Source organism: Ursus arctos, unplaced genomic scaffold, assembly GCF_023065955.2.
Source record: "Ursus arctos isolate Adak ecotype North America unplaced genomic scaffold, UrsArc2.0 scaffold_32, whole genome shotgun sequence".
Taxonomy (NCBI): domain Eukaryota; kingdom Metazoa; phylum Chordata; class Mammalia; order Carnivora; family Ursidae; genus Ursus; species Ursus arctos.
The window spans coordinates 28,267,536-28,285,592 of NW_026623008.1; the positions used below are offsets into that span (position 1 = coordinate 28,267,536).

Genomic DNA, 18,057 nt, shown 5'->3' on the forward strand with positions numbered 1-18,057 from the left:
CCCTTCTTGGAAAAACTGGATGTGGTAAAGGCTCAGAAGCTGAGGTTCTCTCTCTGAAGTGTTTTCTCATTTGTCTGTTTGTTTTAGGGATAAACTGAAAACATGTTCCTCAGACAAGGCAGGAAGAGAAGGGCATTCCAGAAAGAGGTGACACAGTAGTTGAAGCATCTGACTTCAGCTCGGGTCATGATCTCAGGGTTGTGAGATCGATCCCCACATCCGGCTCCCTGCTCAGCGGGGTGTCTGCTTCTCCCTCCCCCTCTCCATCTGCAACCTCCCCTCAAAAAAAAAAAAAAAAAAAAAAAAAAAAGGAGGTGACACCTTGGGAACTACATGGAAAGAGGACTAAGTGTGCTGGTACAGTGAACCACAAACATACCTGCAGTATGTTAAGAGGCTGGAAGGAGAAGGATCTAGAAAAATAAGGCGAGCCCTCCTTAGTCAAGCTACAGAGTAGAGGAATAGGACAATGGGGACTCACTAATGGGTTTCAACCAAGAGAGCAACATATCAGATCTGCAGTTTAGGAGAGATCCTTCTGGTAGCCTAGTGGAAGGTGGACTGGAAGGGTAAGAGAACAGAAGAAGGCAGGGAGACTGAGAGAAGAGGGACAACAGTCCAGGAGGGAGGGGAATGAGAAGAACCTGAACGGGGAAGTGAGAGATGACAATATGAGAGATGAATTCCAGAGAAATTAAAGGGGGAGGAATGACTGGCTGTTGTGGCAACTGGGTGCTGAGAAGGGGTCAGGGAGAGGCAAAGTCGAGGTTGAGAGTATGCCTGAATGACTAAACAGATGGTCACACCACCAAGTTGGGGCTCAATGGAGGGTGGAGAAGAGATGATGAGTTGGCTTTGAGGTGCTGCCAGGACTTCCAGGCAGAAACTTCTAGTAGATAGACATACAGGCTGCAAACTGACAGGGAAGCCTACAGCAGGAGTCGTTGGTACACATAGCTGACTTTACCTATATATCAAAGCAGGCTCAGGTTCAAGCCCAGCTCTGCCACTTACTGTGTAACCTTGGGAAAATTACTTAAGCACACTAAGCCTCACTTTCCTTATTTATAACATGGAGGAAACAAAACCTATCTTTTTAGGTTTGTTGTAAGGATCAGGAATAATGTGTGTCAAGTACTTAAATACAGTGACAGACCAATCATAGGTATACAATAAAATAATAGCTCTTGTAAGAGGACAAAGGCTAGACCTCGGAAAGTCACCAATGTGTAAGGTCCTGGTAAAAGAGAAGCCGCTGATGGGTGAGCGGGGGTGGGGGAAACAGGAAGAGACACCAAGGAGAACGATGGCACAGAAGCCAAAAGAAAAAGGACCTCAAGGAAAAAGAATGCTCAAAACATGAAATGTCCGAGAAAACAAGGAAGACAGGATGGAGGAAACTCCTGGATCCAGCAGCTGGGAATCACTAATGGCTTAGCAAGGCCAGTTTTAATGGACTGCTGGGGCCCAAAGTCTGGAAGAAGGTGAATAAACCAAAGGTGAAGTGGAGGCAGAGATGAGAGACGGACAGCTGCAGCAAGCATGGGCTTCCGAGTTGATGTGGAGTTCTTTTTTTTTTTTTTTTTTTTGAGTAGGGGGTCCTGAGCATATTTAGAAGGAAAAAGGTCCCAGAAAAAAAAAAGGAGCTGAGGATCCGAGAGGAATATAAATAAGAGAAGGGTATTTGAAAGGCTGGTGGAGGGGAAAGGCTCAGGTGGGAAGAGGGACAGGACTGAGGTGAGGACAGATGTGTTCAAGGGTGTACGAGGTGGGAATGCAAGCTGGTACAGCCACTTTGGAAAACAGTGTGGAGGTCCCTTCAAAAGTTAAAAATAGAGCTACCCTACGATCCCCCACGCACGTATTACATGGAGCACTGGGTGTTATACGCAAACAATGAATCATGGAACACTATATCAAAAACTAAGGATATACTGTACGGTGACTAACATAACCTAATAAAAAATTATTATTAAGAAAAAAAAAGGGGGTACAAGGTTTCTCTAAAGAGCCAAATGGTACATATTCTTTGTGGGCCATGCAGACTCTGTTAAACCACTCGACCCTGCTGCTATTATGTGAAAGTAGCCATAGACAATATATAAATTGACAAGCCAGGCTGTGCTCCAGAAAAACTTTATTTATGGACAGTGGGATTTGAATTTCATATCATTTTCATATATCACGAAATACTATTCTTCTTCTGATTTAAAACAAATCACTTAAAAATGTAAAAACCATTCTACAAACACAGGCATATGGATGGATTCGGCCTGTGGGCCATAGTTTGCCAAACCCTAAAACCTGTGGGTGTGGGGAAGGGAGGAGCCCTAACTCCTCCCGTCTCCTCTCCCACTCCTTGTCTCATCTGTGCCACCCCCAACACAATCTTGCACAAGTGCTCTCTCACTTTCCATTTCGCAGCCTTCCCACTGCCACACAGGAGGGGCTCCGTCAACATTTGCTGAACAGAATGACTGACCCACCAGCCCGGCGTTCTCATGTCTCAGTGCCTAGGTCTGAAGCCAGTCGTTGCCAGATTTGTTCTACAGTGGTGTTCTCCACATGCCACCTCTACGCTCAGATGCTAAGGTCCTTTTGCCTGATATTCAAGGTCTCCCCGTAGGTCCTCTTTCACCTTCTCCCACGTGACTCCATCACCACCCCAACAGAAGGCTCTGTCTGAGCCTACAGGCAACAGGACCCCCTTCCCTAATTGCCACACGGAATCCCCACTCGCTTGCCTCTGCTCTCTCCCTTCTCTCTGCTGGAAATGCCTGCTTCCTTCTCTGCTTTTCTGAGTCTCTCTCTTCCTTCTATTCAGGCCTCGCTACCTCCAAGGCGCTCCAGGATCAACCACACATCAAGTGACAGTGCCCTTCTCTGAATTCCCACCATATTAAACTATACGACTCATTTGGCACTTAGCCTGTGTTGTTAATTATCCTCTCGTGCCTATATCCTGATTTCCCGTCACGACTAAAAACCTCCTTGGTTCTACCAGGCAGAGATTTCAAAATAGTCACTGACCAGGAAGGAGAAGCGGGACTGTGGCTGCCGCAGTAAAAGAGCAGCGTGTCTCAATCAAAGCACGTCAACAATGGCGACTGATAAGAGCAGACTCTCATTCCCAAGATGCGACAGCAGTTGATCACTTTATAAGGAACAGTGCAATCAATCATTAACCTGTCTCCTTGCCCTGCCAACCCCTATTCCCGCCCAGGATGCTCACGTGGCCAACTCGAGCTTCCATTCAAAGCTCCTTCCTCAAGGAACTGTTTTACATCACTACCTCTTTAGCTGGTGGGCACGGCAGTAGCTGGAAAACATGAGGCACTAAATAAATACTTGCTGAGTTAAATGCATGAATGGCTACTCTCCCGGTGGACAGTAGCCTCCATGAGAGCAAGGCCCATGTCCATCTCGGTCACAGCCTCAGGGACTAGCCTTGTGGAGGAGTGGCACCACATTCATATTTGTTGAATGAATGAAGGAATGATACCACAAACAAACAAAAACAAACCAGCAGGACTTAATGCTGAGGAAAGTAGTGACAAAGGGTGACAAATGACAAAGGAAGGATAGTCAACTAGGTCAAATGGAGCAGAGATGACTATTGAGGCATTTCTTGGGTTCACATGACTCGCCAGATCCTCGCGAGATTAGCTTCATTGGAGGGGCAGGACCAGAAGCCAGAATGTAACAGGCTGAGAATTCGGGGGGAAGCAAGGAACTAAAGACCATGAATATATCTACTCTTCCAAGGAACGTGGCTGAAAAGAGGGAGAGGAGAAAAAGTTGGGAGAGGACATAGACTGGAGAAGAATCGTTTTTAAATAGCACCAAATTTCACAAGAAGGAAAACTAAACCTCCTCAAACTGGATCCGAACAGGAAGTTGCAAAAAACACGTAAGTTTTCATGGTTACAGAGAAGAGGTATTGCAACACATGGTACATTTAAATACAAGTAAAGTTTATCATGCTTTCAAAAAATTATGTCTCAGGGTTTATACTGTCCAAGGTGCTCAGCATACAGAAAAAACAGTCCCTGCTCTCAAGGGGCTCAATGTCAAGAGGAGAATCAAGCAAACAGACAAGACCAATATGGTAGGAGAAGTGCTGATAATGGATGCGAGAAGAGAAGTACAGGGAAAACCCACCTAACTTAGACTTGGGGACCACTGAGCAAGGCTTCTCAAAGGAGGTTATGCTCAAGCTGAATCGAAAGAACTTGAGAAAGAGGTGACATATAATTCACCTCTCAAAATTACTAGCATTATGTATAATATGAATAGAATGTCACTGACGATTCCACTGGATAACAAAGAATGTGTTTCTCTGGAAGAGCGGAAGAATTGCCTCACTTTAACTTTCCTGTGTGGTCTCTAACACTTGTTGATCACTACGGAAAGGAGCACCGAGGGGGTGCAGGGAGGCTCACTGAGGATGGGGCCTGATGTTATAATAGGCAAGAAGCATGAGCTTTCAGAGAACTGATATTGGTTTACAAGGTATTGAGTAGTTCTGGAATAGAGAAATATTTAACAAAGATGACTGTCTGGGTAAGTCAGCAGAATCAGAGAAGAAAGGCAAATGAGACAAGCAAAAATGAGAAAATTAAACACTGCGCTCCAGGAGACAAAAAGCTTAAACTTTTTCAGAAAAGAAAAAAGGCTGGATTTCTGCAGGAGGAGAAAGAGAGCCCAAGAGAGCTAGATTTGACCCTCCTTACCAGCCCCATACTCGAGGAGGAAGGGGGGTCTGTGGTCCTGCACACCTAGTGCATGAACTTTCTCACAAATCAGTGACTGGCCTGGCCTCGCTCGATGGCTGTGGGAGCTGCCCACTCTTCCCCCCAACACCGGAGACATCCCACCCCTCTCCCCGATACCAACTCTGTTCCCCGGCTGGCAGGGATCTCATTTCTTCTACTCTACAATGTGCAGCCACAGAGCTCAAAGTGGACATTTAAGAGCTCTGACTGACCCCATTTCTTCATCAGGCCTCCCACTGCCCACCGCCAGAGCCGGGGTCACACAGCACTTCACACACCTCAGCCTTTTACACTCGTAGAACTAACGCCATCCTGCTGCCCCTTTCCACGGCTAACAGGCCTCGGTGGCTGAGTCTCCCCTCTGTCTTTACAAAGGTGGTGTGTAATGTCAGAACAGCACAGGCTTTGGCATCCAGAACATCCTCAGTTCAAACCTCATTTCTAACACTTGCTAGTTGTCTGTTTCTAAGCCTGTTTTCTTCATCTGTAAAATGAGGGCTAACAGTACCTATTTTATAAATTGTTATGAAGATCGAATACAAAGCTATGCTGAAGCCCCTAACATGGTGACTGGTACACAGCAGGCACTCAGCGGATGCTAGCCGTCTTACCCTCTCACCACTGCCAGCATATCCGGAGTCCTCATTCTGTAGCTCTAAGGGCCCTGGGCTTATGAATTAAATAAGTCATGGGGATGTAGCGCACAGCATGATGACTACAGTTAATGGTATCATATTGTGTATTTGAAAACTGCTAGGAGAGTAGGTCTTAAAGTTCTCATCATAAGAAAAAGACCTGCCACTCTGTGTGGTGACAAGACTTATTGTAGGGATCATTTCACAAGGCACACAAATACTGATTCACTGCGTTGTACCTCTGAAACTAATATACTGTTACAGGTCGATCATCTCTCAATAAAAAAGGTGGTGGTGTTTTCTTAAATGAGCCCTCAGCTTTTGCCTGGTGCTCCAACTGCCCACCAATGGAAGTAACTTTCAGTGGCCGGGTGCTAAGGAAGTCAAAGGGAACAGATTACCTGTGGCAAGGGCTGGTGTTCATAGAACCCCAGAGAACTACAAACATGTTGTCCTGATTATAAATGGTGGTTCGCATTCCACAGCCATATTAATACAGCAGCTCAGCTCATTGGGGGTTACTGGGACTTCTGCAGGCTGTCCTGGAACCCAACCACAATTTATAATCTTGTTTTAAGGAGAAAATGCTTCCCAAAGTTCCTAACAAAGGCCATTTTAACCTCTTCTTAAACAGGAGATTACCTCCAAACCTCCTTCAAGAACCGCGTGGGCCTACAAGGGACAGAGAGTAGACGAGCACTCGCTGAACAAGCACAGTGAGCCAGACACTGTGCTCAATGTTTTATGCACATACTGTTGTGTATTTGTGTAGGAACAAACCTCATTTAATCTTCACGAAATGCAACGGATATTTTTATTTCAATTTTACAGAAGAGGAAACAGAGCAGCTTGTCCAAGGCCACACAGAATAAGCACGAGCAAAGATGGAACCTAAGTCTAAATTATCCCTCTGCACATCACAGAAGAAACAATTTCAAGAACAGGCTTGATTTAAGTAAGAGAAAAACATTAAAATTTGGGCTCTTTCTCCAATGTCCTACACTACCAAAATGTTAGCAATACCCAATAGGTACAGCTTATATAAAATGTACATTTGAGACCTGTTAACTCCTGCAGCACCATGCTATAAAGCCAATATACACACAAAAGCACCTTGTCCCTCTTCCAGGCCAGGGGACCTTAGTTTTGGAGGTGCTGACGGCTATGGAGAGGTACTAACATGCAGGCAGCCATGCGGGAAAGAGCATAAATGGCTTCTCCCCGTGGCAAATGGAGAATGCTTCCTGCGCTGGGTTCCTACAGACCCCAGCACATAAAGCCTCTAGCAGTCTCCCTGCTGGAATCCCAGCCCTTCAGGGCAGGGACTATTTCTTTGTCCTTCCTGAGAGCTGACAAAAGTAGGTACTCCCTAAGTAAAAGCTTAAAGCTTGTGGAAAGAGTGAATGGACCCTTAACACCAGAATTTCAAGCAGCAACAGTCCTAGTTCTGAATGGCAATTCCGTGGGAGTTCAGAAGGGAGCCTGGGAGGAAATGTAATCACAGTATGCAAAGACTAAAAGCAAGTAGGGCCCCTCTGGGAGAGTCAGCAATATCCAGGTTTGTCAGAGTGGATCATTCCACTGCCTGAGGGGCTGATAATGAGGAATGAAACTGGAACTAGGTCTCCCAAAGTAAAGGACGGATTGCAAAACACTAGAGTCAAATTTTTACCTTTATTCTTATACTTAAAATCTGTCACACTAAGGGGGAAAAAAACCCCCACAAAACTCCTCTTGGAGTGTCACTGACTAATATAGCAAGAAGCCTAATCCACAAAGTATCTCTGTAACTATGCTTCTTGGTAGGAAAAAAGAGATATTCTTTCCCAATCAACGCACCGGAGTTCTCTGGCGCGTCAGGAAGAACATACTTGGTAGGGATTCCTGGCTTCCTTCATACTTCCTGGCCAACTACTGAGCAGAAAAGTGGCGAGGTCAGTTAGCCACAGGGGTACGTTATGTTCTCCAGTGTGGTTCGTACAGACGTGGATGCACAGGAAACTAGACAGTCCCGGCAGGTTCTCAGGAAGGGATGGGTGAAGAGAGTTTGGGAAATCATGGGCTACATGAACCAACTAAAGGAAACACAGCTGCTCAGAAACCCAGGGCAGGGCATTAAAGGAGCAACCCCCTTTAGAATGCTGATCTTGTGTAGAATGACAGATTTTGATTGGAGATTTCTCAAAGCTACCAGCAGGTGGATGGTGGCAAGACAGCAAGTCTGAGAATAAGACATGAAATCAGAGTCAGAATGACCAGTGGCCCTGTGGAAGGAGGAGAAGACAGTATCTGTAGCAAGGTTCTGGCTGGCTTATTTTTACGCAAGACAAGCACAAGGGAAGAAAGTGAAGTAACAGGTAAGCCAACTACACACTATAGGAAACAATAGAACAATCAAGGGTAAACAGGAAAATCAGGCTAAAATCTGACTCAGAAAATAAGCTGCTTGGGAAGCCAAAAAGACTAATTAGTTATCAAATGATTTAATTTCTCAAGAGTAACACCTGGACATGGAGATGGAGGGAAAAGACCAGGTTTTTAAAAAAGGGGAAAAGAGGGCGTACAGAAATCATGAAAAGTATTATCAAACAGTCATAAACACTGGGCTCTTCAGGCCAATTAAATGGATTTAAGTGCCCCTACCCCCACCCCAATCACTGTTAAAGCAAAAGCTAAGGTAAGATGGTGCCTCAGGAAGGTAAGTCTCCTGAATGCCTAGACGTTAAGCAACATTTTCAAAGACTAAAAGCCACTGATGCTTCTCCCTCAATCTCCAACAAACTCCATACCAACTGATTTTTTAAAGTTTCTAGAATCTTCCATGTAGGTTTCATGGAGAGACTGGAAAGATATGGTGGGATGAAAGTACAGTGAGCTAAATCCATAGTAGATTGAACAAGGTGTTTACAGTACCCTTGACATTATCTACACAATATGATTATCAAGACCTGAAGCCATGAATGGTAAACCAGGCTTCCGAGTACAGTCCCCAACTAATGATGGTTCGACTGTACAGTGGTGAGGAAGCGATACACATCCAGGAGAAACTGTAGTTCAAACTGTGAATCTGGATCTCTCCCCGGGCTAGCGATATGAGGTAGGGTACTTTCTCGTGATGCTGGGCACTAGCAGTGAGCCATGGCTCCCAGTCAGGCCCATCATCACGAGGGTAAACAACCTATATACTGCTAGCCATTCTGTACCAATACAACCATTCTGTTTGTCACTTTCAGCACAGTATTCAATCAATTACATAGGCTGATCAACACTTTACTACCAAACTGGCTCTGTGTTAGATGATTTTGCCCAACTACAGGCTAATGTAAGAGTTCTGAGCATGTTTAAGGCAGGCTGGGCTAAGCTATGAGATCGACAGATTAGGTGTCCTCTACGCACTTTCCATGATATTTTCAACTTCTGATGGGTTTATAGAGACATAACCGCACCATGAGCCAAGGAGATCTGGAGCACGGAGTGGGAAAGTGACAGCTCATATAAGCGATTGCACAATCCCCCCTCCCTACCATCTCCTCCTTTCCTGCCTAGATCAGCATTTCCCAAAATGGGTTCCACAAAATACTGAGCCTGGAAACGACACCTGAAAATGGTTTCCCGAGTTCAAAATATTTGGAGAAGTCTGCATCTGCTTCCTTCACAGTTATTAACACATCAAAAGCTCTGAGAAATTCTGTAATAAGCCTCTGTCTCGATTCAACTTAATGTTTCCCAAACATTTGCTCTCAAAGCACTTTCACACAGTAATCATTAACTGAGGACGGCTTAAAGTTTAGACTCTAAGCCATGTTCACATTTTCTGTGAAGAAATGATTCAACCCCCTTGAGTTGCTACTACCTCATCACTCTTCTTCCAAATACCATAGTAAACACACACACACACACAAACCAACTTGACACTTCCTGCCTCCGGTTTCCTCAGCACCCACTCACTTCTCCATCACTGCAAATCTGGCTTCGGCCCCCAGTGCTCTACAGAAAGTCTTTTCATGGTGTGATCAATGGACAGATACCAGAACCATGGCTTCTCTTCAGCCCCTCGATCCCTCTGCAGGGTCACAGAGGAACAGTCACACTCCCTTGACACTCTTCCTTCGCCTTCCACAACACCATATTCCACCCATCTCTTTGTGTGATCTTTGGTTCCTCTTTATCTTTTTAGCCTTTACATTCTGAGACCAACTCCGGCCCCTCCCTTGAGTAAACTGCCCATGGTTTGAACCCTTCGTGAATCCTGAGTCAGTTGCTCGACTTCAGATCCACATTTCCAATGAGCTTCTCAACTTGTTCACTTCACTTTTCCTCGAGGACTATACATTCACTATACTCCAAACAAGCTCATCAGTTGTCCCACCAAACTTTCTCCTCTTCCTGATTGCTCTAATGAACTCACCATTCCCAGACAGTGAGGTGAGAAGAGTCCACCGCTTTCTCCTCAGCCTGACACAGCAGTCTAAACAGGTGTCTGTGAAAGTACATATCACAGTTTACTCTAACTACTCAACATGCTTCCTAGTCTTGAACCTCCATCAATCCTCTGCGTGGTCCCTGAGCTAAGACAGAGAAGAAACCTGACACAGTTGGAAAAACGGATGAATCCTTTGAATCATACCCAATTCATGGCTCATTCTTCAAACGCCAGTAATATACGAAGTTCTCTTATACTTCAACAAAAGCTCTGGATTCTTTCCACTTATAAGGCCATTATCCTTCATCAGACTTAAATGAAACCCCAAATCTAAACTACAACTACTGACTGGCAATCAAGCTACCACTGCTACCAGAGCAGGATTTCTAAAATGTTACCCGAACCACATCACTCCTTGGCTCAGACACCTTCGATGGTTTCCCACCATTTCGAGAACACAGTCCAAACCCCTTAGCATGTTATCACTGCCTTCCATGTCTGGATCTCTGCTACCTTTCCATCCTTATTTTCAACTACTCCCTAAGCTCCTTATGTTCTAGTCCAGGAGTAGGCACACTCCAGGCAGTGGGTCAAATCTAGCCCACTGCCTGTTTTGTAAATAAAGTTTTGTTGGAAAACAGCCAATCAACATTTTGGGCCAGATCATGCTTCGTTGCAGGAGGCTGTCCTATACATTGCTGAATGCTTTATAGGGTCACTGGCCTCCACCCACTGGATTCCAGTAGCACTTCCCCAGTGTGATGACCAAAAATGTCTCCACACATATTAAATGTCTTATGGGGAACAAACCTGCCCCCAGTTAAGAATCACTATTCTAGAGATTTCCAAGTGCAAGCTAAGAGTGGGTATGATATCACTGCTAATAAAATATAAACTATACAGCAACTATAGTACAGTGTCCAGATTAAGAGATAAGAATCGAACAGTATTCAGTGCAGGTTGCCTCACACTTGGGAGATTGTGCTCAACTGTGCTCAATTTTAAGAAGACTGTGGGTAACTGGAATTCATACAATCCAAAGCGACCAGACTGATGAGAAACTAGGGAAGAATGTCACAGAGAAGTATTTAAGGAAATCAAGGTGGTTAGTCTGTACAAGATAAAGAGAAAGCCATGATCTTTAAATATCTGTTGTCCTGTCGGAGGAAGGTTTAACTTGCTCTTGTTCAGGGAGGCCAAACCAGTGGGCAGCGGCTGCACAAAGGCAGGTTTTTGGCTCTGTACAAGTCAAAGCTTTCTATCAATCAGAGCTGGCCAACAAACGTATGAGGCTGGGAGGTGAAACACCATGCTCTCGTCATTCTGCAAGGGTTCAAGCAGAGACCAGATGAACTCATGTCAGAAATGCCGTAGAGAAATTCCTGCCTGAGGTGGGTGGTAGGATGAGATGGTTTCTCTCAGGTTGTTTCCAGCTCTGAGATTCTGTGGCTAGCAGTGGAAAAGCCATATGGCACAAATAATAAAATTCTCCAATTCCAAGACCTTAATTACAGCGTAAGAGAGAAATATTTTGCTAAACGATTTACCCTATGTCTGTTTGGGAACATTTTAAATTTAGTCCCTGACATGGCAACTACCAGGGATCTGTTTTTTTCTAATTGACCTGTAATCAGCTCCCAGATAATGTCTATCACTACCTTTAAACCGTATCTTTCATTCTGCTAATGATCACCACAGCAGTATAATTTGTACAATGCTTTACGGTTTTCCAACCATCGTGACATACATTACCTTACTCACAGTAGCTAAGTATGAGCATGAACACTTATTTTAGATAACCTGCTCTCATTTACTGTCTCTTGCCTGAATTTCTTATGAGAGAAAGCGAGGCCTTATTATTCACCAAATAGTCACTATGAAAATAAAGCATATTCTAGCAGATACTCATCTCCAAAACAAATCATTTATCCACACCTCAGAAACAAGCCAAATCTAGTTATTTTAGCAACAGAAACATGGACTTACCTCAGTGAAATTTCTATTCTATTTATGATTTGGGGAGGAAAATTTGAAACATTATAATTTAGCTTTCCCCAAATTTCAATGTGGCCATACAAACTCAAAGTTCCAGAAAGCAGTCACAACAAAACATGAAGCATATGTGTTGTTGACAAGCAAAGCCACTGTAGGTACTCGTTCCAGGGACTCCTTTATTCCCCTGCTACAACTGTGAACACAAGTCGTGTAAGGACTTTTCTCCAAAGCTAAACCGGGCCCTCACCCACAGCTTTACTTACTTCTTTACGTTTCGTTTCTGGACATTCCGACTGTAGAGTGAGAGTTGCGCCTTCGATATTTCTTGGCATGGGCGTGGAACCAGGGTTTATTGTTAAATGAATCTGATCTGGTGAGATAATGTGTTGCACATAACCCTGGGACATTGCTTCATGATCTATTAGGTGAAAGCCCTCTTCACCCCCTACTAGAAAAGGCAAGTGTTCTCCACACTGTCCATCGTCATCTTCATCCTCCAAAGTGCCAGGGTCCTGCTCAATAAGAACAGTTGTCCTATCATAAACAGTTCCAGATGAGGAAGGCACCAGTCCGTTTTTATCCACAAACCTGAGCATCTTGTCATCGGGGGTCAGCTCATCTTCCTCTGCCTCAAAGTAGATGATGTTGTCGTCTGGACTGTGTTCCCCCATGGTTCAATCGTGCTCAGCCCAATTGTGAGAAATGGAAAGGTAATGACCTGTCTGCGACAGGACAAAGCCAGAGTTAGAGTCATACCCAGGGACCTCCTCAGTAACCACAGGGCTCATTTTTCCTCTGACTTGAAGATTAGGCCAAAATAAATGAAAATCGTCTTCCCTGGGAATAATTTTTTTAAGTTTAACTTTGAAACCATCAAGTCATTTTAAAGGAAAAGCAATGCCTTAAAAAACAAACAAACAAACAAACAAAAAACACTGAAGAAATAAGTAGCAGTTCTTAAGACCTTCCAAACATGCCTTACTACCAAACAATTCCTGAAGGGGATAAAAGGGCAAACTACTTCAAGGCTGAGTTGTTTTAAGTCTTAAAGTAAGAAAACCCCAGTCACATATCCCCCAGATTAGACCATGGGGCAGTGCAGTCTTTTGCGGAAGTAGAACTTTGGAGGCAGGGTCACCCACCCACAAATCCCAGCTTTGCCACTTACAACTCGGGTAACTTTTCTGTGCACCATTTTTCTTATGGGTAAGGTGGGACTGGTAGCTCCTTCCCTCAAAGTTGTTACACAGAGTAAAAGAGATAATGTATGTCAAGGCGCAAAGTCTGATAATAATAGGGAAAACAAGTGTGAATTCATTCCCTCCTTCCTAGAACAGATGTTTCAGCTTCTGGGTAGGGTGGTTGATTCCTAGTCAGGCATATTCAATGAAGATCATTATATCTATTAATCTTCTAAAACAATGTGGTGTCTACTAGAACCTATGCTTGCATAGTGTGCTCTCTGCAGTGAGGGAATGGTCAATCTGATTTTTGTTTCTACTGTCCCTAGCACAATACAATGACCCCAAGAGTTCAGGAGATATCAGCTAAATGAATGAAACACCTGCTGATATACCCTCTTGGGAAGACATACTCTCTTGGAAAGATATGTTCTCTTGGGGAAAATACCAAATTTGAACCTTTCCTGTTCTGGACTAGCTGCAAACACACAGGTTCTACAAAAGTGGGTTTGGCAGGCAGGACAGAATTTTAAAATAATCAGCACACCACTTTTAGTTTCCAGTCTGGCTTTGCACTTTTTCTCTTCTGCCCTGGGTTAGAAAGTGAACCTTTACTTAGATGGGGCGGCTAGACAGAGAGGTTTTAGCAGAGACAGGCCAAGGGATCAGATGCGGGAGGAACCGGCCCGACCCCTTGCTCTGGCTTACGCAACCCGGTAGATGCACATTTCGCTGCATCTGAAGAGAGATAAGAGCACCGGAGGCCCCACAGGGCTTCCCCGGCACCATCAGCGGCTAAGCGGAGACCAACTGTCCGGAACAAACAAGACCAGGAGGCTTGAGGCTGGCATACGAGGAGTACAAACGGAGCACCCTTGAGAGAAGGCTGGGAAAAGGAACCTGACTGGGATAGCCCCCACACGGGACTACACAGAAAAATCTGAAGACAGGCTGGGGGGCTCCAAGCCAGGCGAAGAGGGGCAGGGTCCGGGTCTCCATGGAAACAGGGAAGGGGGGCTGGATACCCATCCCCATGGAAACGGAGGAGGGGTGGGGTCCCATGGTGACCAGACTGGGGTCTCTACTGCGAAATGCTTCAGGAGGGAACCTAAGTCCCGCGCCCCCCGGGAAGCCCCCAGCCCAGACCGCGTCTAGTTTCGCCTTTTACCTCCGCGGCTCCCGGCAACGGCGGCAGCGGCTGCTTCTCCCCTCCCCAGCGGCACCATGATTGCCCCCACCTTCCCCGAACGTCACTTCCGCTTCCGCTTTCCGGAGGAAGGAGGAGATCCCGGCCCCGCCTCTCCCTGGCGCTTCTAGTTGGTTTAAGCGGTGTGGGGGCTGAGCTCGAGCCTCCAATTGGCGAGCAGGAGGGGCGGGGCGCCGCCGAGAGGACGCGGGGCCGTAAGTTCGTCCCGCGCTGAGAAGCGGCCGCCGCGGCCGCTGTCGGCCGGCTGTCGGGCGTCTGCTCTGTGGCGCCAGACTCAAGGAAAAGGGGTCAAAACTCCCCAACCACTAGTCAGTCGAAAGTAGCCTCAGCCCGACTTGCGCTGGCCGCCCTCGCCGCGGCAGCCACAACTGCAACGGGAAGGAGGACCCCAGTTAGCCATCCGAATTGCAGCTCGGACTCTCAAGGGGAGCCTGCAAGACTGTGACCTTCCCGGCTTTCTCCCTCTTGTGATGAGGGGAAGCTGGGACCAACCAAAGTTAATGTAGCAGGTGGGGTCAAGAAAGGAAGATGGGATCCAAATGGCAGAACCAAGGAGTACTCCAGTCCCAGCCAGAAGATGCCGCCTCCCCTCCCCACCCCCCGCCAACTTGCAATCACAAGACGCTCCACTCCTTCCTCACTCTTCTGCCCGGGCTGTCGGTTCCAACTTTTCCCCCTGCAGAGGACTGCCGGCTTCCACGGGACTCCCTCCCGGGCCAGTCAGCGCCACCTACTTGCCATTCCTTTTTTGACCGTTCACGTTGTCTTCGTATCAGTCTGCATCTGAGTCATATTTCATACTGCCAAGCAGTGTTGGTGTCCCAATGCCCAAGAAGCGACTTTGTAGGTGCCTTCCTATTCTTTTTTTTTTTTTTTTTAAGATTTATTTCAGAGAGAGCATGAGTGGGAGGGGCAGAGGGAGAGAATCTCAAGCCGACTCTCCCATGAGCCAGGAGCCAGATGTGGGGCTCTAGCCCATGACCCCGAGATCACGACCTGAGTCGAAACCAAAAGTGGGATGTTCAACCACCTGTGCCACCCAGGCGTCCCTCTCTTTTTAAATGACTGTTAAATTTGTTAGAATCTCCCAGCAGCCACTGCCTGATTTTCCCATAAGCAACTTCTCTGAAATATTCAGTGGGACAACTCCCAGAGACTAGATCAGGGTCAAGGCATTCAGGCCATGCCTGTACATCTCTTGCTTGAAAACGATGAATAGTGATTGTTACCCACCAGACGGCCAGCCAACTACCTCCTTGTCCCCTGACCAGCTGCCCCAATGCTTAAGCCACAAAAGGTCCAGCAGCCATCTCTTAAGAGATAAAAACATACAAACCACCACTGTTAAAAATACATTTATCATTAAAATATATTACATATATGAGAGAGGGAATGCATCATACACAGTTTGGAGGATTTGTTGACCCAGAAAATCCCATTTGTTTCACCAAACACCACTTTCTTCGGTAGCTTCATTTTCAAGCCACTGTATTGCCCTCAGAAGCTGAGTGGCCAGCCCCAGAGTTGTTGAGCCACATCTGAGTAGGAAAGGTGGTAGGGTTTATATATACATACAAACATGTCCTTAGAGCACTGGAAGCATCTGGGGTGGCTGTGACCTGTTTATTCAGCAGATTCCACTTGCATTCTTGCTGTCCAATTCATTCTCCCTTTAGGACCCCAAAGTTTGTTCAAATATCTGGTCATGGGGAGCTCAGCCCAGGCTACAGGGAAGGCACGGACTATACCCGTAGGCAGGCTGAGTAAGCATAAGAAATACAGTTATTTAAACATCTTTAAAGTTTAAAAAAATAGAGAGATCTGTGTTAAATAACTAAAAGTTGAACATTGACTGTCAGTTTTATTGTGGCGGATTTCCCCCATGTCTTCAGAACTCAGAGTGACAGGACTGTGACAGCCATGGTGGGGGATGTCAGGGCTCAGGAAACAGGCAGCTGCCGCTTTTGCTTCCAAGAGGCCTTGCATCTTCTTGTGGTAGTTCTTGATCTTAAACAGGTGGGGCTGGTAAGTGGCTGCCTCGAGTAAAATAGGAGAGGAGATAGGCTCAGGGTGAGCTGCAGAGGAATAGGTGAATAAATTCTTGAGCCTTCTTCTTCTCTGCCATGTCGAGCTTTTGGTGACCAGCTGGGTTTCGAAGCAGTAAGCTGCCAAATATGCTAGCTGCATGAAAAACACAGAAGACAAATGATTCAGCAAAAGAAACTACTTACTCTTGTGTTGTTGAGATGGGAGGAGTGCCCCAAAGCGTTATTTTCTGCTTGAAAAAAAGCTATGTGAGGGTAAACTTGGCCCAGAGCTGGATACTTTAGTTCCACTGCAGTGGTCTTGGGGCCTTCCTCAAGCATATTTCCCATAATGAATCTCTCAGTATGCAGAGAGGCTTTCCACAGACACTTGACTGCTCACCTAGAATATTCTCATCCAAATGATTTTTTGCTGATTTTTTCAGCAGTTCTCGCAAAAACGCCATCAAGTAGTTGAAGACATTTTGGTGGAACGTAGGGAGGGTAGAAATGACCTGTAAGAGGGAGAATCGGGATTTGTCTCTTCATTCATTCATTCATTCGTCAGACATCTGCTATATTCCAGGAGCTGAGTACATGATCCAAGGACATGAGTAAGACTGTGCAGAGGAAATCGTCATCGCTTACCACTTGGCACAAGTGTCAAAGGAGAAGCACAGATCAAGCGCTCTGTGAATTTGGAGCTCAATAGCCTAACTATGTGCTCTCAAAAGGTTTATGGGAATAGAAGACATTTAACGCTGGGTCTTGAATATAAGACAAGACTGGACTTGCAGAGGTAAGGACTAGGGCATTCAGGGCAAAAGAAGGTGTAAAAAAGGCAAGAGAAGAAAAACCGTGAGATAAGGAGAGAGAACACACTGAGAAGTCAATTTTAGCAGGAGCGCCCCTGTTTGAACAGGCACTAAGCCTGGAGGGGTCAGTCAGGCTAGAATTCAATGAGTACTCCAGCTATCTGCGTATCATCACCATCACTTAGGAAGCTTGTACGAGACATATTCCAAGAGAGATTCTAATTCTGGGGATGTGGGGTGAGGCTCTGGAACCTGTATTATTAGCAAGTTTTCTAGATTATTTTGCTATGGCCTGTTATATGTGTGAACCATTAGGCCAGATGGTTCAAAGTCTTGAATATTTGTTCAAGAAGATCATTAATTGGCAATGGAGAGCCAAGTGTGGTTTTTGACCTTACAGTGACGTTATGAGAGCTTTAGAGCATGTGGTCTGATGGCAGTGTACAAAACAAATGAGCAGAGGGAGAGCCTGAATGCAGGGTTGGAACCAAGGTGAGTAGATGAGAATGGAAGACGGGTGACAGATCAAGGGAACTCGGCATGTGGGAGGCAAGCAGAGGACGACTCAGAAATGACTCAGGTTTCTGGGCTGAGTCACTGGAATTCACAGTGAAGCCATTAAAAGACAAGGGGACACGAGAGGAAGAACAGGTTTGGGAAGGAAAGCTGTGGAGCTGAGTTGCTAGGACACTGCGTTTGAGGGACTGCGCCCACTTTGTTCCCTCAGGCCCCATGAGGCCCGGGGCTACAACATGTGAATGCTCAACGCTTCTCCTCACCTGTTTACTCGCGATATAGTTGCCAGAACACTCTAAGCAGTTATGGTAGGTGCTGTAGCAGATGACAGGCTCTGGCAGGCTCTCCAGGAAAAGCAGCAAGGCTTCAGCTACAGAATGATTGCTGGCGGCTTTTGGCCCATCGTTAAGGAACTGGTGATGCCGTGCCGTGGTTAGGAAAAGGCCCAGGAGCGAGCACATGCCAGACGTGTTGTCTGCCCAGTAA

The 18,057-nt window shown here is 45.9% G+C and overlaps 2 protein-coding genes across 3 annotated transcripts in view; both read right to left on the reverse strand.

Annotated features, from left to right (window-relative positions):
• MTF1 (metal regulatory transcription factor 1) overlaps positions 1-14,795 on the reverse strand; it is a 41,665-nt gene extending 26,870 nt beyond the window's left edge. The window contains exons 1-2 of the mRNA XM_026516624.4: positions 14,178-14,795; positions 12,092-12,550 (exon numbers count right to left, since the gene is read on the reverse strand). Coding sequence (XP_026372409.1) covers positions 12,092-12,499 — 408 coding nt within the window. The 5' untranslated portion in view covers positions 12,500-12,550; positions 14,178-14,795. The remainder of the gene's footprint in view (positions 1-12,091; positions 12,551-14,177) is intronic.
• A 760-nt stretch (positions 14,796-15,555) lies between these two features.
• The window catches only part of INPP5B (inositol polyphosphate-5-phosphatase B), a 46,378-nt gene continuing 43,876 nt past the window's right edge, over positions 15,556-18,057 (reverse strand). For both annotated transcript variants that reach the window (XM_026516621.4, XM_044390421.3), the window contains 3 exons: positions 17,835-17,962; positions 16,644-16,755; positions 15,556-16,397 (listed from right to left, as the gene is read on the reverse strand). In XM_026516621.4, the coding sequence (XP_026372406.1) occupies positions 16,282-16,397; positions 16,644-16,755; positions 17,835-17,962 (356 nt within the window). In that variant the 3' untranslated portion in view covers positions 15,556-16,281. The remainder of the gene's footprint in view (positions 16,398-16,643; positions 16,756-17,834; positions 17,963-18,057) is intronic.